Here is a 21,745-nt window from a genome sequence, read left to right as displayed (position 1 = left end):
CTTTCTCTGTGATAACTCCAACCTGTGTCAAGTTGACACAAAACTAGCCAGTACAAGGATTTTACTTCAGTTCGTATGTATGCATTCATGATGGCTGGAAAGTTACCAAGGTAGTGGGAGCACAAGGCAGCTGGCCTCACTGCTATCCCCAGTTAGTTAAGAAGCAGTGTCAGACAATCGCTGGTGCCCACCTTGCATTGGCCTTTCCATTCCTCTGAATATTCCAGCCCTGGAAGAACTGCTCTCACCCACATGTAAGGTGAGCCTTACCATCCCAGTTAACTCAATCTAGAAACTTCCTCATAAACTTATCCAAAAGTTTATCTCCTAGGTCATTCTAGGCCCTATCAAGGTGACAATACTATTCATAATTAGATTATAATGGCTCTCTATATAGATCAGCTTGGGAATTATTGCTGTTATCACATTTCCCCTATTTTCAGTGTATGTGAATGTGTTAGAGGCACAGTGGCCTACACGTGAGTACATGCATTTATACACACATGTTGGGTACATATGTGGAGGCTGGCAGCTGATGCTGACCAACTTTTCTCCTCCATTCTACTCCATTTACAGTTCCTCACTCCCCACGTGCTGGGGTTGCAGGTGGGCTGCCCTCTCCACCCTGCTGGTACTTAGATCCTGGGAATTCAAACTCCATTCACACTTCCAGAAAGCCTTGTGCACTGAACCATCTCCCCAGACTCCTGTTATAAAGTTTTAAATAAGGATTAATTAAACAACAGGATGCTACAGCAGGCCGTGAGAGGATTCTAGCTGAGGCCCACTGTGACAAAGCGAGTTCTTAAAATTAGTGGAATTCATGCTTTTGGCTTTCACACTATATTTTAGTAAAATTTCGAAGGTTCAGTGGTCCGTTTGTCAAGATGTGCTGTCTCTACTACCTCAGTAGCTTCTGTCCATTTTCACGAACATACTTTGAACAGTAAGGAGCATCTCTCTACCAGATGGGTGAGGCTTGAGGCAGCGTCTCCCACTCCAAGCTGCTGATTCTCACAAAGATGCGGGGAGTTATTTTCCCAGCTCCCCAACTCTTATGTATGGTGCTGTAATTTGAAACAAAACCAAAAAAGAAGCCCTAGCAAAAACTGAGTGGGGTGTGAACGCAGACCACAGTGGTGGCAAGATGGTTTCCTGGCACAAAACACTGCAACAGATGTGTCCTGATTCCTTTTCTTTTCTACAGTCTTGGGAAAAACCAATGATTTTGGACGGTAACAGGGGCTAGTTACTCTGTTTTTCACAAGCAGCTGCCTTCAAGGTTCTTTTTTTAAAAAGGAAAAAAAAGTAGAGATATTTGCCACCCAGAATATGGAAATGAAGCCAAATTAATTTTGAAGTGTGCTTCCACAAGGATTAACTGGAGATGAGATGAGATTGTTTGCATGTGAGTCAGAGTTGGGAACGAATGTAATTTGCCTCTTGCTGTTCCTCTCAGAAACAAATTCTGCAATGTAGTCACTGAGGAAGCCTCATTATTCTTTATTAATAGCTCTTAGGTAGTATGTCTTGTGCAGACACTGTTAGCTAGGAAATCATAAACAGGGAAGGTGTGTCATCAGGACTGGAGGGATGGCTCAGCACATAATGCTCTTAGAGAGGACCCAGGAGAGGTTCCCAGCACCCATGTTGGACTGCTTACAGCTCCTGTAACACCAGCTCCAGGGGATCTAATGTCCTCTTCTGGCCATCACAGCCATGTGCACACAAGAGCACACATGAGTGCACACACACACACACACACGACTTAATATTCTTAATTCATGGATCAACCTGTTGTGTTTTATGAGAGAGAGAGAGAGAGAGTTAGTTTGGTGGAGGCACAGTATGGTGTCTGGGGAAGAGGGTGGCTCTGTGGGCCCATGCTGAGGTATCCCTTCCCCCTGAGGTACCAGCCACAGAAAGGTATAGTATAGAATAACTTTATATGCCTCAGTACAGGGGAATGCCAGGGCCAAGAAGTGGGAGTGTGTGTGTGGGTGGGGGTAATTGGGGACTTTTGAGATAGCATTGGAAATGTAAATGAAGAAAATACCTAATTTAAAAAAAAAGAATAGAGTTTATTTAGGGCATGGGGAGGGGAGTTGAGACAGAGAAAAGCAGAGAGACAGGGAAGGAGAGGAGAGGAGGGGAGGGGAGGGGAGGGGAGGAGAGGAGAGGGGAGGGGAGGGGAGGNAGGAGAGGAGAGGAGAGGAGAGGAGAGGAGAGGAGAAGAAAGGCTGGCCATGAGCACATGGGGGGGAAGGGGCAAGGGGAATGGGGAGAGAGGGGGAAGAGGGTAAGGGAACAAGAGCAAGAGGAGAAGAGAAGAAAGTGAGGAGGGGGCAAGCAGTCCCTTTCATAGTGAGTCAGGCACACAAGGCCATTACCAGGGAACTGTGGGTGGAGCCTAGACGAAATGCCAACACAACCAATTAACCTATTCTATTATGAGCCCTGTCCAGAGAAACAGTATTTTGATATATGTCAAGACACTATTCATTCAGGGTATGTTAGTATACACCTAAAACCTTATCACTTGGGAGACAGAAAGAGGAGGAGCTTGAGTTCGTGGCTGGCCTTGACTCTACCAGGAAATCCTATCTCCAAAAGACAAGGGATTAAAAACAAGCAAACAAATAAACAAGTAGCATTTGCAATGCCTTTTAGACTTGGGGAACAAACTAGGTTGTTAGTGGGTAGAGTCCAGTTCATTTCAGCCACTGCTGACAGATGATGTGTTAGCAAAGACAAAGAGTTTACTAGCTATTTGGTGCACTGAACTCATTGTTGCTGATTTGCATGTTTTCATAAAGGTGTTAGCTACATCTTTTGCTTGAAAAAAGTACCTGGCCTCTATGAAATCACCCTGTCTTTGCCTTTGCTTTCACTCTGTGTAGCATTTTGATGTATCTTCCCGTCCTGAGACAAGGCTGTGTCCTTCAATCTGCAGTGTTCCCTATTACACTGAACTCTGTACAGCTGCTTAAGTAGGCCAGTTGTGAAACCAGACACATCCTTGGCCTAAACAAGGGAAGCAGGCTGGGTAGAATTTCATTCTGGTACAAACACTAGCCTGAGCCCTTCTGGCCCTGGCACACCAGCTGTGTCTCCTCTTTCCATGGTTGTAACCATGAGAGGAAGCTTTGCTGGTGCCTGGGTTCCTCCTGCAGCCTTGCCTCATTAAGAAGGTGCTTCCAAGTACAGTAGTGCGAAGTTAAGAGTGTAAACGAGAGTGTAGCACGTTGATAGGCTCATGCTTACTTGCATTCTATAATGTTTTTATTTAGGAAACAGTGAAAGCAAACCAAGTTTCACATTCTGAAATAGTGGGTGTGGAGACCTCTTTGTTTGGTTTGTTTTTTTAATGTGTGTGACTGTTGCCTATGTGTGTGTATGTCTATCACATGCATGCCTGCTGCCTGAGGAGGCCATAAGGGTGCTGAATCCTTTGGAGCTGAGGTGATGGAGGGTTGTGAACTGCCAAGGGGATTCTGGGAACCGAGTTCTGGTCCTCTTCAAGATCATTGAGTACTCAGGACCACTGAAGCTTCTCTTGGGCCCCATCCATGTTTCCTAGTGAAAGTCTGTTATTTGAAATTCAAAGTTAATTGTTAGCTTTAAATATAGCTACCTTCTTTTCATAATTACTGAGTCTTAGAAAGCAACTGAGAGTCTTCTCAGACGATAGCCAATATCTTCTCTATAAAGGAAGGTTGCTACACATACTCGTCCTGTGATATAGGTATCCTGTGGCATGAAAATGAATCATTGTGTCATCCTTCTTTGTTATAATAAAACTCCCCTAGGAACTCTAGCCAAATGAAGTGCTTATTGCTAGAAGTTGCCAAAGATACCAATGAACAGCTCTCCAGAGTTCCTACTTGTGACATGTGGTGGTTGCTAGTGTAGCTTTCTAATAGTAAATATCTTAGTGTTGCCCCTGTGGTAGGTGAATGACAGTTTTCAGGCATTATTCTCCATTATCTGAAAGTAATCTTTGACGATTTAAATATATAAGTTTTACATTATATATGTGTGTATATACATATACATACACATTATTAGACCTTTATATGACTTTCAAAAAATAAGACATGTAGGAAGGCTGGGTGTGAGTTACTTACTTACTTACTTACTTAGGAGAGCGCTTCATAGCCTGTATGAAGCCTAGGTTTCATCCTCCCACATTGCACAAAACGTGGTATGATGGTGTAATACCTGCAATCTCAGCACACAGGTCATGAAGACAGGCAAATCTAAGACCTTGGCCACTTAGTACAGCTAGGCGTGAAACACTGTCTTAAAAAGAAAAAATGTCTATCAATGTACATACACGGCTATCATTTGGCCACTGTGAGTAACAAGAAGATCCAAGAACTAAGCAAGGACATTCAGCATCAGTAAATTATTTATTAAATACCTACAATACTCCAGGACTGTTAAAAATCCGGGGCACAATCTTTCTTACTCAAATAACTTAGAATAATTTCGAATTTGCTTAGAGACTGCAGATCAGCAGCCATGACAAGGCTTTGTTCTCACTGAGGCAATTGATGAAGGCTGATCTGGTAGCACGAGGTGGTCTTGTCTAATAACCACCCCTTCCTCCTGACCACCTAAGGAAGACTACTAAGCAAGAGGGAAGCTTGCTTTTCAACGGCTCAAGCCACATTCTTTTATAGGTTCAACTAAGGCCATACATCACATCTGGTCAATAATCTAAGGCCATACATAACGCCTGGTCAATAGCCTGCAGACTAACCCATTCCATTGCTTTTGATCCAAAGGCACTCACTTAGTGATAATACCAAATTCAAGGCTGAATCTGGGAATAATATAGGCAGCTTCAGCATCTTTTCACTGAAAGTGTTACACACTGAAGAGTTGTCGCTCTTTGAACAACAGCTTTGCACACATACATCTGTGTTGAGGTGTTAAACATTTTGTAGGACTTAGGGGTCATGCCATCTTTCTCCATTTGATCGGAACTCATATGCTGAAGTATGAGTCGCTGACAGTTCCGTGGATCATGATATCATAATTCCCCATGATGACTTCACCATTTATTCTCCAGGACCAGCCATTCAGGCTAGGGCTTTGCCAATGTTTTGGGGCAGAGACTCCTGGCAAACAGCATGGACGTGGTGTATTGTTGCTGGCCGTTAAATCAGACCCATAAAGTGGCCTCCCCTGCCAGCAGAGCAGGTCGCTTCTTGATTGCGGAAGCATGGTTCATTTTTTTTTCCACTCAAATTTACAAAGAAAGGCTAACAGATAATTTAATGAGAAGCTCTGTTTATGTTTTTGTTTCTATTATTGTTGTTATCTTCGTTTTGATCACAAACTTTTTTTGTCTCCCTAAGTCTTGCTTAATCCTCAAAATAATCCTAGATAAGCAAAGTGTATGGCTTTTCCCGTCATTTATTACAGTATTACTTTATATGTTTTGGAAACAGGCCTGTGTATGCCAGGCTGCTCTTATATTCGCAGTCCTCCTGGTTCAGCATCTTAGGTGCTAAGGAGCACTGTAGTTGTCTTCCTTTCTTCTCCTTGCTGAGTCTGACATTGCAGGCAAGCTGATGCCCTGCTCTCAGCCCTGGATACACTGACATATGTTCAGCTTATGTTTACAGTGCCCATCTACAGTGTTGACTTTTTCAGGTCGAATATGCATTTGTATCTCTTCACAAAAAAAATATGCCCACAGCCAAGGGATGATTAATAGAAACAGTTCTCATCATGTGGCTTTGGACCGGCAGCAGCAGCATCAATGAGAAATTGTTAGAAGTGTGCATTCCTTGGCCGCATTCCCAGCCTAATAATCCAGCTATGTGTGGAATAGATGTGTCAGCTTTTATCTCTGTGGCTAAATACCTAACATAAATAAACTTAAAAGACCAGCTTTATTTTAAAATATATCTATATTTCAGAGGTCTGAGTCTATAGTCTATTGGCCCTATTGCTTTGGGTTTGTGGCAACTATATTATGGCCAGAAGAGCTTCTTAGTTTGCGGTGGCCAGAAGGAGAAAGGAAAGATGGGAAGAAGAACTGAAACAAGAGGTCCCATCTAAAGATCCTGCTGCCACTCAATACCAACTTGGGCTGCAGACAAGTCCCTTAAAACATGGACCTTTGGAGGAAATGTAAGATCTAGAAGTAATGGTGCTCAGTCTGTAGTGATAGTGCTCAGTTAGTACTAAAGTTATGATGCTCAGTCTGTAGTGATAGTGCTCAGTTACTATTATAATAATGATGCTCAGTCTGCAGTGATAGTGCTTAGTATTTATCGTAATGATACTCAGACTACAGAGATAGTACTTAGTATTATAGTAATGATGTTCAGTCTACAGTGATAGTGCGCAGTCTAGACTATGTTAATGGTCCAAGGTCCAGACATAGTAATGGATGTAAATAATGATACACACCTTGTCTTCAGAGAGAGATGCTTTTGCTATTGTTAGATCTTTTTTAGGGGAGCTGGACTGAGAAAATGACTCAGGAGGTAAATCACAGGCTGCCCAAGCTTGAAGACCTGAGTTTGAATCTCTCTCCCCTCCCATGTAAAGCTGGACATAGCATCATCTGTAATCCCTATACTCCTACAGGAAGATGGGAGGCAGACACAAAAACCTGGAAGCTCACAGCATGAGCAATAAACAAGAGACCCTGTTTCAAACAGGTTGGAAGTCAGAGACTGGAGACTGACAACTGAGGTTGTCCTGTGACCTCCACCTACACACCAAAGCGTATACATGCCTGTACTCACATACAAGCACATGTACATACATCATACATACTAATACTCTCCTTGAGTGATGTTACCTGTAAAACTATAGAGATGAAAGGATGAAAGATATTCAAAGACGCGGGTTCTCTCTCTCAGACTCCCCTTTAGGCTCCCTTTCCCAATGTCCTTAGACTTTAGAACAACCGCGGTAGACAGTGTTGGCTGTGAATACTAAAGTTCAGGAACTACCGGTGGAAATGGTTGGGCCTAAGTGATCGATGAGTGTGATCGATGAGTGATCGATGAGTGTGAGTTGTCTGCTTTCTTCCTCCAGGATATTACACGTGCTCGTGTGAGCTTAGAGCTCTTAATGTGTATGTAACTGGGTAAAGGGAGAGGACTATTTCCTAATATGCTACCTACCATCTTCCCCTCGGATTCATTAGAGTAGGTGATGTCAGATAAAATGGGTTCAACCAATTCTTTGAGTTTCTGTTTGTTTCTCTGTACTTTGTCTGGAATCTTTTATCCAAAGTCCTTGGGATTGGAAATGTTTCAGATTTCAGAATTTTTCAAATTCGGGGCACAACGATACCAATTATAACGAGCTATCATCTTTAGTCCCAAGAACTGAGATTCAGAATGCTTTGAAAGCTTTAGCTTTCAGAGCATCCCACATGTAAAGTCTGAGGGCAAGCCCATGCAATATAGGTATTCTGAATATATCAGAGAGCAACAGTAACCCTGACGTTTACTACTGAGGACCAACCTGAGCCATTTCCAGTCTGCTGCTGGCAATGTCTGTGATCCTGAGCAAAATGGGAGAAAGCTGTCTCAAGAAAAAGAGGTGGAAGCCAAGGGAAGGGCTTTGTAATGTGTTCAGGCCTATAGGAGTGCGGTTAGGGCTGAGCCTGTGCTTACATTCCCTCCTTCCCTTGGGCAGGGAGCTAGTGTCTTGCATTGAGTGTTTTGTTTTCTCCCACCTTAAGGAGAAGCCTTCTTATACCTAAAGAAGAAAGTACCTCCTTCAGGTGCAGGAGGGAAAACTTAAGCAATCTGTGGATTGCTAAAAACACAGTCTGTCCTTTGATAAACCAGGCATCGCCCTGCAAGTCAAACATTGTATGAAAATGTGAGAGGTTTGGCAGTCTGTTCTCTTTGATGTGGAGAGAGAAAAGCTGGCTTCCTTTCCCACATTCAGCGCGGGTCTGCATCTACCCTGCTGCTAAGAGGCTCTTCAAGGGAACTTGAAAGTGGTGCAGAACCCTCCAGGTTTGCAGATTAAGGATCTAGGTTGATTAACTGGTTTGATCAAAATCAGAGACTAAAAATGGTCAGGGGTCGAGGGCTTCTTCACATCTTGCCAGAGTTCTTCAGAAATCAAAGTGAGTTTTAAATACCTGGGGTGTGAATAAATGAGACGCTTTTCTTCCTTTAAAGAAAACTGGCCACGAGGAATGGGGAGCTCTTTGTAGACATCAGAGTGTTCAAATATGGCCTTGTGCCCAACATGGCCTTGTGTCCAACACAGCCTTGTGCCCGGAGCTTGCCATGAGTTGAGGCGATCGTCTAAGCTGGCAGGTTCCGGTCCCTCGGGAGTTCATCCTGTCATTTCTGCATGTCTGTCCCTTAATCCGCTGTCAGTAAACAGTGTCTATATTTTTCAGGATCTTACTTCAGTTGCTGTAAATACTTCAACAATCTGAAAGTCTCATTTAGAAGCCACTTAGGAAGAAAAGTTACTCAGTGGTATCCTGAGTAAGTAATTGGTATCCTGGAAGTCACTGTGTCTCAGTGCATACTTGGGACCAACTAAAGTATAATGTGGAGGAGTTCTTGTTTAAAATACCGTGTCTTGAACTCTACCTCACACTCAGAGAAATCCACTTATCTTCTACTTCAAATGATGCTTTAATAATTCAAAAGGTTTAATGTTTAAATGTGCTAGTAAAAATACAAGCTTTTGTAGAAAATTGAGAGTGTATTTGTATATATTTTTGACCTAAAAACTTAAACATTATTAATTTATCCTACATGAAGTTATACCAGTCTTTACCTGCAGTCTCTGATTTACAGTGTTCTGACTTACAAGATTTTCTGACATTGTAGCGAGGAGAAAGTAATGTGTTTTGAATCATAATCTGTTCCCGGGTCACTACATGTGGTGCCAACATACAACACTGAGTGGCAGGTCCTTATCTTAGTCAGGGTTACTACTGTGCTCAAACACCATGACCAAAGCAGCTTGGGGAGGAAAGGGTTTCTTTGATTTACACCTCCACTTCACTATTTATCATCAAAGGAAGTCGTCGGGACAGGAACTCAAAAAGAGGTAGGAGCTGATGTGGCTGCCTTGGAGGGGTGTTGCTTACTGGCCTGCTTTCTTCTAGAACCCAGAATCACCTGCCCAGGGAGGGCCCCACCCCACCCTCATCAATCACTAATTAAGAAAATCTCCCACAGACAGGCATGTGTGCAGCCTAATCTTATGGAGGCATTTTCTCAGCTGAGTTTCCCTCCTCTCTGGTGACTTTAGCTTGTGTCAAGTTTCACATGATCAAGACAATAATCAACTATAGCCCCCACTCTCTCATCTTGAGCTCTGCTGTTCAGTGGACTAGTTGCAGCCGTGGCATGTTTGACTACGAATGTTGTATGGAAGGACCACGAGGCTATATTCGCATCATGAAAAAACACATGTATTTCCAAGGGGCCCCTGCATAAAATACTTCCGGGAGATAACATTTACTTTGAAGGTTGAATACAGCTCTGTTAAGTGAGTGACACAATGTTGAGGTTGCCCTTAACTTACCCAAGTCACTGGCATAAACTCCTTTTCTCTTCGTTTTTATTGTGTTCATGTGTGGGCACACGCACATGTCTAGGCCAGAGGACAGCAAAAGGTTTTGTTCCTTAGCTCTTTACACCGTCTGTTTGAGGCAAGGTCTCTCTTTGGTGTGCAAGTCACCCAAATGGACTAGAGTGATTAGCCAGGAGCCCCAAAGATCCTCCTGTCTCCATTCTGAAATTATAAACCCAACACCACACACAGCTATCTCCCTGCCTCCCTCTTTCCTCTCTGTGTATTGGGGGGCAGGACAGGTTATATCCATACAACTCAGATCCTGTGTGTGTGTGTGTGTGTGTGTGTGTGTGTGTGTGTGTGTATGTGTCTGACCACAAAACTCAGGTCCTTACCTCCTGACCCACGCACACCCCCGACACCCGCCAACTTAACTACTTATTAACCTCAGTCACTGCTCTTGACAGAGTGAACAGTGTAAGCCTGGGGCTGGTGGGAACTTTTTGCCTAGATGCTGCTTTCCTTGGAAGTTCGGAACCTGCTAGTTCCTCCGACAGATCCTTTTCCTCTCTCAGTCCTGACCCTTCGCTCTCCTATCACTGATTCTACCATAGAAATACTCCATGGAGGTGGCCTTCAAATCCAAGATGATACTAACTTCATCAGAGCCAAAAGAGAAGATTAATGCTATGCCCAGGGTGACCAGCATTGTAGAGGACATTCATCCGAATCTCAGACAGTTGACTGATAGCCTAGCATTCTCTCAGGAAGTATGTGTCCGATAGTGAACGGACAAAACAAGAACACGAGAAAAGCTATGTTGGCTGCCAACATTAGATGCCAGTCCCCAGGAGGGAGCTCACTGTGTCACACGTTCACATGTGTATATTTTAGATTACATAGGAAAACCCTCTAAACCCCTCTGTGGTTTCGTGAAGTGACATGGACTAGAAATCAAATACCAGCTCTTCTTTTGTTCCACAAACAAATAGACCACCTGTTGGACATGCCCCAGAAATGTGGGAAAGCTATCATTGGGTATTTTCCCTCCACCTGTGGTGAACAAGGCATGTGGAAATAGAATGCTTAAGAAGAGATCAATAAAAATTAAAATCATTTCCTTGTCTTCTCTGTGAAGGGGCTGTACAATCATTTCTCCCTGTTTAGATATCCAGGCACATGCCTGTAATCTCAATCGTTCCCAAGTTCAAAGGCAGGCTAGCTACATAGTGAGTTCCAGACCAGCCTGGGCTATATATCTCAAAGGAAATGAAACAAAAAGAAGTATGTTTTTCCAAGGTTTTTTTTTTCTTGCGTATCCAGAGTGAGCAGGATTAATTTACCCTCAGCCTGCAGCTGTCACCTTTCTTGAACACAGAGAAGAAAGGAAACAGAATCCCTTAGAGAAGACATTTAGATCTCTTCCTTTTGCCTCAGTCTGGCTAGAAAGGTGCAGTAGTAACCTGGGTTAGAGTTCTGTTTCCATTTGCCCTCTCCAGACTCTGTGTATAAAATTGATAGTGCACACACGTCACACACACACACACACACACACACACACACAAACACCCACGCATACACCACCTGTTACCTCATAAGCGATAGTTTATTCTGAAGCCAAATGCATCTGGCAGTGGCCTGGAACACAGATTTATTTTCTCCAAATTCCATGTTCCTACATGGAAGCATCTTACAGTAACCAAACAAAGAAAGCCATACGTCAAGACACTCTGTAAAGGCATCGGTGGAAATATCAAGGTAGACCGGTTGAGGAAGAGCAGAGAAACCCCACCTGTAGTCCTTAGATGTCACCTGATGACATTCTAAGCTTGCTGACTGGTTGGCTAACTCTGGTTTGTACATCCGAAGGGATTTACCTAATGGTCGAAAAGGAGCTGGGTCAGGTATGAAGGAGAACAGTACATGACTGCTGCAGGGGCTAGCAAGGGCCCAAAGCTCTACACTTGCTGCTTTCCAGAATTTCTGGTCTCTGTGGTTCTCATCAGTTACATGGACTTACAGAAGGGTCAGAGAACTTTCCAGAATCCCCAAGTGTATGTGTTAATTGCCTTGAGGTGGAGTCTTTGGGTGGCAGTTAGGATTGGGAGTTCTGTGTAGCTAAAATCTTCATATAGAAGCTTGCCGTGGGCACTCTGCTCTGTGATGGCCCAGTGGGAAATCCCTTGCTACATACGGGTACCCTGCTCTCTCTTTTTTTTTATGTATTAGGAAGAGAAGGATTTGTATGGCTTTTGCTTCTTTTGTTTTGTTTTGTTTTGTTTTGTTTTGTACACTGAGAAGAAAGCAGTAGACAGGAACAGAAGAAGCCCCTGCAGAAACCCCCTTTATAAATTATTCATTCTCTGATCCTCAGTTATGACAGAAAATAGAACAGCCTCATGCTTGGGGTAATGGCACAAACTTATGATTTCAGCCACTCAGCATACTGAAGCAGGAAGATCCTGGGTTCTGGGCAGACCTGGGCTACATTGTGAGATCCTGTCTCAAGAAAATACAGTGTTTTGAATAGCTTAAAAATGAAAGTGACTTTTCTCATGTTTTTTGGAGCTCGTAAATTCAAGATGGTGGGTATTTAGGAAGGCCTTCTCAGTTTCTCCATGACACAATTTGTTTCATTGTATTGGGAGCAAGGATCCAGATGTTCTAGAGGCTGCTCCTGGGGAGTTCCCGCTATGCTGGAACAAATAACTGGCCCAGGGACACGTGGACAGTGGTAGAAAAAGACAAGCTTTATTAAGAAAAAGAAAGCCATTTTCAGGATGGAACTTTGAGAGATTTGGACACAGGTGGGCCACAGTTCAAAACACTGACAGTCCTGGGTTCTTGAGCCTTTTTAGATCATGTGTGTAGCACCCACCTTCCCCCATCCTAGGAGATCACAGAGTTTTTCTGTGTGTGCATGCTGTTTGGTCACATACAGCCACAGGAAGTGGAGGTGGTCTTCCTGCCATCGGTTGCTTTCCTGTGCTGATCTTGATGTTTCTTCCCATAAAGCCTGTCTTGGAAAAAGCAATCTCTCTGGTTTCTCCCCAGCCTCACCACCCAGTCACCCTGTGATGATATTTAGCGTCAGTCTTCACCTTAAATGGCTCTTCTCAAGAGGATGCCCTTGAGGGCTAAGGCCTCCATGGATTTCATCGGGGATCCAGTTCAGCCCACAGCACTTAGCTGGCTCAGTCCTTTGGATAGGTCTAATGTCCTCCCTCTCCGTTGACCCTTACCCTTTACCCACTTACAGCGCATGTGCTCTTTATTCTAAAAGCTATACCCAGAAGCCATGACATATAGTAGTACTCTTAATTTTTAATTTTTTGACATTTTGAATTGGAATAGAATTACATCAATTCACCAACCCCTCTCAGCATCCCTCCCTCAATCCCCTTCTAGGCTACCCCAGTCTTAGCTTGGTAGTCTCCTCTTCAAATCCAAAATTAATACTCTGTCCACCATTTTTTTTTTTTATGTTATGAAGCCTGAGAATCACAAACAACCCAGCACTGCACTAAGCTAAGCGTGCACTCCATGGCCCAATCTAGTCATCCTATAAAAGCAACAGCGTGACCTTCAGGCTTTTTGAAGATAGTTTTGTGAGACCCAGTTTGTCCAGTGTGAGCCCTAAGTTGAAATCATCAGGCTAAATTGCATGGCTTCCCCCAGCTGTCCCGGCTTCTCTAAATGGAGTCCCTGGGCTTGAGTGCAGAGTGCAGTTCTCCGGCCTCTGTGATGGTGGTGTCATCACTCTGAGTGCAGTAAGATCTAAAACTCGCCTGGTATTTGCCACATGTCTTGGTGCCAGGCACAACTCAGCTCCTCCGGCTCCCCAGGAAGGAAGTGACATAGCCGCTGTGTTTACTCGGTGTGTGAATGAGGCTACTCCATTTTCCTGCTGACTTGAAGAATCTGCAGACACTTCCCCCAAATACTCCCATGTTTAAATCAAACAGCTACATGTCTTGAATCTTCACCCTACATGTGAAAAAAAAAAAAAGATTAATTTCCATATTATGAAACTGTAAAAGATTTTAAGCGCTTTTCCTTCCTGTGAGGCTGATAAAGGAGTGAATTTGTAAACTGCGGCTGGGTTAATTAGCCAGGGTTAATTAATGTTTACCACACTGGGACGATGAAAAGAGGTGTACGAATGCACAGTAATGCGGGTCATTTTTCAATTTATTGTTGAAGCTTACGGTGTGTGTGAGTAAGGACAACATAAAGCGCATGCGTGTTTCAGAGGGCTACTGGTGCTCTGCGGTAATTATGAGGCGTAGGCTTCTAAGTGGATTAATTACATGTTCCTGAAGACGATCACATGTTAATAGTGTTTATTTAGGGACAGGCTGCTGTTTCAAGTTGAGCTATTTGTTGAGCTGGGTGAGGTGAGGAGAGGCTAACTGTGTGGGCATGAAAACAGCATTTTAAAGTAACCTTTAAAAATAAATAACAGATAAATTTCTAGAATCGTGTATTTTCAAGAGAGCCCAAAGAGTCTTAGGTGAAGTCCTAGATTAAAGCTGGGAAGTACAGATACTAGAAGCAGTTTGAAAAGATTGGAATATAATCTCCTACGAACTGGGTAGATATCCCTCAGTGTTGGGAGTTTAGGACCAGATCCCAGGACACCCCCACCTCAGGAATCCCCAAATTCATGGATGCTCCAACTCCTTATATAGACAGTTTGTATTTGTATAGGACTTCTGAGCATCTTCTTGGGGGCTGGAGTGATGGCTCAGCGGTTGAGAGCACTGACTGCTCTTCCAGGGGTCCTGAGTTCAAATCCCAGCAAGTACATGGTGGCTTACAACCATCTGTAATGAGATCTGATGCCCTCTTCTGATGTGTCTGAAGACAGCTACAGTGTACTTCCTGAGCATCTTCTTGTGTGCTGCTCATAGAACCTAATCCATTGCAACTGCTCAGTCAACACTCACTACCCTGTATTGTTTTGAAAACAGCATGGTACAAGCCCTATTTGTGTTCAATACAGACACAGTGAGTGTTTTCCCAATAACTTTTGATCTGAGTGCCGGAGAGTTGGCTTAGTGATAAAGTATTTGCTATGAACACGTGAAGACCTGCGTTCTGATCCCCAGGGCCGTGTCAAAAGCAGGAATAACAGCGTGCACCTATAATCCAGGCGCTAAATGATGGAAAGAGAAGTGTCTGAGGAATAGGACATCCTAGTGCTTGTGTGGGTCCTTTTCTGTCAGCCTTGAGTCCTTTGCATGCGAAGAAATTGAGTTAGTTATTTCTGGCACTGGTCTGGAAATATCATCGACAAATGAGTATCAGCAAGCTCACCACGTAACTCGTTTGAGTCTCCTTGTTCCAGATTCCTTACAGGGATTCCTTCCCACTCCTCACCTCTGTGCACTGAGTGCCTTCCTGAAGGCAGGTCGATTCCACCCCTGGCCAAACCCTTAATGCTTAGCACTTGCCATTTCCAGGCATGGATGCTATCTGACTTTTTCTGTTGCTGAGATAAAATACCCTGACCAAAGCAGCTTAAGGGAGAAAGGCTTTATCTCAGTTTGCAGTTCAAGGACACAATCGATCAAAGCAGAGCAGCCAGAGCTGCAGGTCACTTGACATCCAGGAGGAGGAAGCAGAGGGTGGTGATTGGTCAGGTTCACTTCCTTCTTTGGCATAGTAGGACCCAAGCAGAGAAAGGTGTGACCCACATTTAGGGTAGGTCTACCCTCTGTTAACCTAATGAAACCTCCCTCCTAGGCAGGCCTGGAGGCTAACCTAATCTAAATAATCCCTTGTCTCCTTGGTAATTCCAAAGCCTATCAAGTTGACAGTTGGCATTATTATTCATCACAGTCTCCCTGGGCCTCGTTAAGGGACCATGTGAATGAGCTTCTGCTGGAGAGAAAGGGCCATCACCATAGCTAGGAAAGCAAGATTTCATTAAAGACAAACAGGCCAGTGTACAGAAGAGCATACAGGATGTGTTTAGGGTTTCTAAAATATGCATACATTAGCATTTAAATGAGCTGTCATGCCTACAGAGATGTATTGTGTATAGGGAACATAGTCCTCCATTGTGATGACCTGTGTATTTAGGCACATTTTCCACACTGACCCCTTATCTATCAGCATATCTTTTAGGGTCTCCCCATGAAATTGTCTACAGATGTTGGCATCTTCCTTTCTACCACGAGCTCACCATCTTTTGACCCAGTTTTTTCATCCCCCTGAATATAGTAGTTGTCAGTCACTCATCAACTGGAATCCACTGTACTGAGCTCTCTTCCTGGCACAGCAGTGTGTGACTCCCATTCCGTACATCTGCTGTGGTCTTGAGCAGGCCAGGCAGAGTTCTCTTCCAGGTCTGAGAGAGAGAGCACTTGAGAGCCTGGGCCTCTGCATAGCTACAGTTGTATAAGTCGCACAGGACCCTGCTATTGAAAGAACCTAGTGGGGAAACCCCCACTCAATTCCTGATTCCGCGGGCACCCAAGAATCATGAACAGACGACCAACTTGATGTAAGAACACGAGGTAGTTTAATGACAGAGCTCCAGGCCGACACATATCTCTCTCCCGCAGGAGACAGAGGTGTTGACCACATGGTGGAGCCATAATGGTGGAGCTCCGGGTCGAAACGTGTCTCACGCAAGAGACAGTGGTTTCGACCCCGAGGCTTGGTAGCTAGGGACTTTTATAGAAAAGGGGTGGGGCTGAGGGAGGAATTGTCGTGGTTTTACATGATTGGTCCATTTAAACATTAACAGACTGTCAGAAGGGCGGGAGATAGGGAGGCACTAGGCCAGTCAGGACATATAATGACAGGCCTGCCTGGGCATGTCCTGGCCTGTTCTGCTATGTTCTTAGCCCCAGGTTTCAAAGCTCACAAACTCCTCTTTGGGCTATTTGACATAAATTACGTGAATCACAGGTCTCAAGTTTTATTTCCTTTCACTATCAGGGACAGCAGTCATGGAAACCACAGTGAAGAGTTGTCTGCAGCTCCACAGCCATGAACAGCAGTCCTGTGGCCATGGCAGCATGGCCACCCCTCTGCTTCTCTCTCTGGTGTGTTTGAAGACGCACACCACTGCTGAAGTCCAAAGCACGTGTGGCGGAGCCAGTCATGGGCTGTGCATGTGACTCATTTGCCTCAAAGAAAATGTTATGTCCATTTGTAAGGGCCTGGTGTTCTTTAGATGTAGAGAGGTTGAATTCATTACCAGCTGTCTCAGAGGTGGCTCAGAACTCAAGTGGGGATGAAAGAACCCCAAGTTATGACGCCCAGAACACCCTACAGAAGCCGAGAAGGAGCCACGGGACTCCGGGCTCAATTAATTTTTTTTCATCTCTTACTCTACTTTTGTTTTTTACTACTTACTCTACTTTTGGTCCACACTAAAAATTAGTTTATGATTTCATAATAATAGATGATGCTATTATAAATATTCTGACCTTTCACTTTTAAGCAAATATACATCAACACCAAGTATTCCAAAGAGCCCCAGTAAACTGAAAATTAAGGATCTAACCGGAAAGAATTCTTCCCCATAAGTCCATATTTATATGTCCCCAAACCTAATAGTAGTCTCAAAGATGTCATTCTCTATGGCCACAGCCATAAAGATTAAATAAGGAAACAAAATGGGACATCCTCTTGGAGTTGGGGAGGAGGTATGGGATGAGGAACAGTCAGAGGGTGGACTGGGAGGGGAGATAATGACTGGACTGTAAAAAAAGATTTAATAATAATAATAATAATAATAATAATAATAATAATAAATAATAAATAAGTAGATAAAATAATTTCTAAGAGACAAAAATGAAAAATAAAAATGTGAGTTAAATGTATAATGGCCTCCTAGTGCTAGATTTTCCACCGTGTGATTCATTTTCCAAGCAAGTACATCCGTGTAATTTACACGTATGAGCATTAGAACTTCAGCCCAAAGAACTTTCTTTCAAAGACCAGTGCTGTAGTGTGAAAACTGCACTCAGGGCCCCAGGTGGCTGACATCCCAGGGGGATTAAGACCCCCTAAAGTGGTTGGAAATAAGGTCAGGACCTTGGCCCGAGTTCCATAAATAAACACGGAAAGGGAAGCTTTTTTAATCCTCTTGCCAAGGCCAGGGAGCCTGGCTGTGTTTTCATCTTGATTTCTGGCTAATGCCGGTTAATAGAACGGAGCTGTTTGATGTAGGAGTTTGAAAGCCACAAGGAAACTCCTCTTCAAGGGAAAGGCACTTCTTCTGAAACTGCAGTCCAGACCAGACGATGGTATTTCAGGAAAATGTCACTTGCAATAAGGAGTAGCTTTCACAAGTGATGTACCGCCTTCTGTGAGTTCTCTCTGGGGACAGTTGCCTACCATAAGTGGACGGAACACACCCCCATTTGAAACTCTGTAGCCAGGAAACTTCTACACAAAAAATAAACCTTGATCTAGACAAGAGTCTGAACTTAGACTCTGGGCGATTCTAGTGTAGCTCCAGATAAAAGGGCTGCCTTAATTTTCTGGACGTCGAGGTTTGTGGGGGGAGCTCATTGCTATGTGATGTCTATAGAGGTTTTCCCCCCAGTTTGGGAAACAGTCCTACAATGATCATCCCCTCTCAGCCGCTGAGGTAACCTGCTCACTCCACTTCATTTGGGCACAGAAAAGATTTGTGGGGCAGAGCCCAACTCAATTTCAGGTTGCTCAAGTTCTCTTAACTGTGAAGTAGGGTTGGAGCCTAGTGGGGGTTCCTATGGCAACCACACAGCCTCCTCTTGGATTGGTTACTTTTCTCCTTGCAGGGACAACATCTGACAAGAACCAATTTGAAGGAGGAAGGGCTGGGGTTTGGCTTGCAGTTTAAGGGGAGACGGCATGCCTGGTGGCAGGAGGCAGCTGTTCACATAGCATCCAAAGTCAGGAAGCAGAGAGGGAACAGGAAGTAAGACTGGGTTGTAAGTTCTCAAGGCCCACCCTCCGGGACTGACTTCCTTCTTCTGTGAGGCTTCACCTCCAAGAGTCAGCAAACTGACTCTTCCCTGACAGCACCAGCAGCAATGAGCTAAGTGTTCAGATCCACAAGGCTGTGCGGGATCATCCACGTTGATATGGCAGTTCCCACAGTATTTCATGAGATGGACATTGAAGAAGGGAAAGACAGTGAGTGTTCCTGGGGGAAAGAAACCATTGTTGGGAATGGAAAATCCAAACAAAAATGATAGACGACAGCTTCAGGCTCTGTCACACTACCCTAATGAACCTCTTGAGCCACACCTTTAACCTCTTTGACCTAAGTTTATTGGGGGTGGGGGGAATAATAATCATTGAAATTATCTCTTTCTAAATAACATGAAAATTCTCATGGGCTGATGAGAAGATTACATTAGGAACTAGGGTCCTCAAGTGTCGGTTATAGTATCAGTTCTGCTACTCAATATGTATTTATCTATATATTATTTATTTTGAGGCATAATCTCACTCCATATGTAGTGCTGGCTTGGAACTCACTACATATCCAGGCTGGCATCGAACTTATGGCTCTCCAGTTTTAGCCTCCCAAGTGCTAGTATTGCAAGCATGGGCTAGCACATGCCTTGTTTGTTGATTTTTAAACCTTCTGAGAATGGATGTTTGTGCATTCTGTTCTCAGTGGGGGTTGCTATGGGTACCAAGTGAGCCAGTGAGTAGTTATAAAGGCCACTGATGTGGACAGTGTCAGGAGGGTAGTGGGTCTCCCCCTCCCCACCCCCCGCCAAGATATAGCAGGACTCGAGTACTTGGTGGACTGGTCATGGCACTGGAGATAGCTGTGGTTTGTGCGTAGTCAGAGTGAATACAGCAACCATAGGAAAATTCCATATGATCCCCTCAAGCATCTCTATTAGCTGCTGCTTCACAGGCCAAGCAAGGTCTGTCCGGCCAGGCTGGTCTGCGAAGTGTCCACAGTGCAGAAATATTTCTCCTTTCTGGGAAGAGCCAGGAATGACGTGTGGCCTGGTGCTTTCTTGTGTGTACGTTCTTATTCTTGGAGACTAGGAAACATCAACCTATTCCCAACATGTCTCTGTGCTTCCCCTTCCTGCTGAATAAATGATTTTGCCAAGAAGGAAATCATGGTTGTTTTCAGTTTTCCTGGGCTATCCTGGTACAGAAATGTGATCTTGAATGTTAGCTTTAAGGCAGCCAAGTGTTGGATTTGAAAACTAAGACTTTGTGAAGGCGTCCTCCAGCACACGTCTTCTCCTGGCAGTGTGGCTTCTTAGCTGAGTGTGACACACTCTCCGCAAACTGGTCTGTGATGACGGCAACTGAGGCCACTACATTCATGCTTCTGCACTGCATGGCTTCTGGCTCCAGTCCTCTCAGACTTCACCACAAGGGACCACTAGCCTTTGTGACAGTTGTCACCTGGGAGCCCTCTAAATATGCAGATTTGCTACCTGTATCCAAGGAGTGGAAGGGGCACTAGGATTCTGTCTTTCTTTTGCTATGTAACCTAGGAGATCCTCAAACTTCCTATATATATATATATATATATATATATATATATATATATATATATGTAAGCCCTATACTTGAAATCCTCCTGTCTCAGCCTGCCAAGTGCTGGAATTAATAGCATGCTTTAGGACACCTGTAGGACAATTCTGTACTTCCAACAAGATCCTCAATGGACACCTATGGCCCGAGTTTGAGTTTACATAACAGAATTTAAGCGATGGAGTGCCAGAGACTGTCACCCAACCTGGAATCTTGTGGATAAGGAATACAGGCTTAAGAAGTTTCAGAGGCCACAGGGACATTAATAACAGCATCACATTAATAGACTAAGCCAGGGGTTAGACATGCACGGGCTCTGGTTGGAAAATTAAATCTGATCTCATAGCTCCAGCATGGGCAAAATGCCTAGAATGGATGATGGCTGATTTCTAGTCAAGTCCTTTGATGGGGAAAAATTACAGGCCTTCTTCCAGTGCATTTGGAGCCAAAGGACAGTGTAGGGAAGCCGCAGGCAGATATATACGTATCTATTTAAAACATTAAAATCGGTTTTAGGAGAATCCTCAATCCTCTGTTAAACAAAATTAAAAAGAAACTCCCATTTGGTAGAGATCAGAGATCAGTAATTTTTCACAGGGTGACAAAGAATCAAAATTAAGACAGTTATAATGTCAATAAAGATTCAGTCCTAGAAGAAAAACAGAGCAAGCCTGACAAACCGCTGGTTCAGTGGTCACTAAACTAGGCCTTTAATAGCCTTGTTTGACAAGGTTAAGATAACTCCTCACTTGTATGAAAAATAAAAATTACTCAGTATGTCCAGTACCCAGAAGGCATCAGTCTGCAACTACCAGTTATTATGAAACTTGCAAGAAACATTGATTCAATGACTATAAATTTTATTTTTTAGAAACTTGAAATGTAGCCCTTAAGATTTTGAAATTTATTTGGCTGATGTGTCATTTAATAGTTATAAGGAGACTCTGGGATGGAATACGTAGGATTCGTGTCTTCCCTCCCCTGGCAAACCTTTATTCATGAGGCCCTGTCGCTAAAAACAAATGGCCGTGGACATCTTGAGTGTCCACCAAACCAAAACTAAAAGTTTGAAATCATTTGAAGATGAAATCACTGTGACTCTCTCTTGGTGTTGCTTTCTTTGAAGTATCGTGAACGTTTTCCACAATAGCTAACCCCCTCCCCTAACCCACCTTCCTGTTTACTCTAAGTTTGATTTGCCCACATAAATCATCAAAGCATTTTTGAAAGAGGAAAGTGATGGGGGTTCACTCTGCGTGTGTGTGTGTGTGTGTGTGTGTGTGTGTACTAGAATTCACAACCATTATGTAAACCATAAGTGAAATATTACCATCCCTGGGCTTAATTAAATATTCCCGATTTAACCTTGAAAAACCCCAAGTGTCTGGATATTACAGAAGAAAATTCTTGACTGCAGTAGTACCTGATGCAATGTTAGATGGTAACAAGGTACTGTCCTGAAGGGGAAAAGGGAGTCTTAGGAAAATGAATGTTGTCTCTTAGACTAATATAGCAATTGGTAAGCTTGGATATTTAAAGGCTTCGGGCGGGACCTGAGACTGCATTAGTTAGGGAAGCAGAAACCAGCCTGAGTAGGGCCACAGGCCTCACTCGGCCGGATCAGCGCCAGGGTAGCGGGAGCGCAGGGTTGCCTGACACCCGCCAGCTACCCACGACCCCCGCCGCA

General features: G+C 43.9%; 1 protein-coding gene across 7 annotated transcripts in view; it reads left to right on the top strand.

Moving 5' to 3' along the window:
- The window catches only part of App (amyloid beta precursor protein), a 215,778-nt gene that overhangs the window by 166,497 nt on the left and 27,536 nt on the right, over positions 1 to 21,745 (top strand). The window contains exon 14 of one of the 7 annotated variants that reach the window (XM_029470479.1): positions 16,486 to 16,682. The exons of the other annotated variants lie outside the window; for them this stretch is intronic. Coding sequence (XP_029326339.1) covers positions 16,486 to 16,667 — 182 coding nt within the window. The 3' untranslated portion in view covers positions 16,668 to 16,682. Of the gene's footprint in view, positions 1 to 16,485; positions 16,683 to 21,745 lie in introns of those variants that run through there. 7 annotated transcript variants of the gene reach the window in all.

Source organism: Mus caroli, chromosome 16 (assembly GCF_900094665.2).
Source record: "Mus caroli chromosome 16, CAROLI_EIJ_v1.1, whole genome shotgun sequence".
Classification (NCBI taxonomy): Eukaryota; Metazoa; Chordata; class Mammalia; order Rodentia; family Muridae; genus Mus; species Mus caroli.
This window is presented reverse-complemented; position numbering and strand designations above follow the sequence as displayed.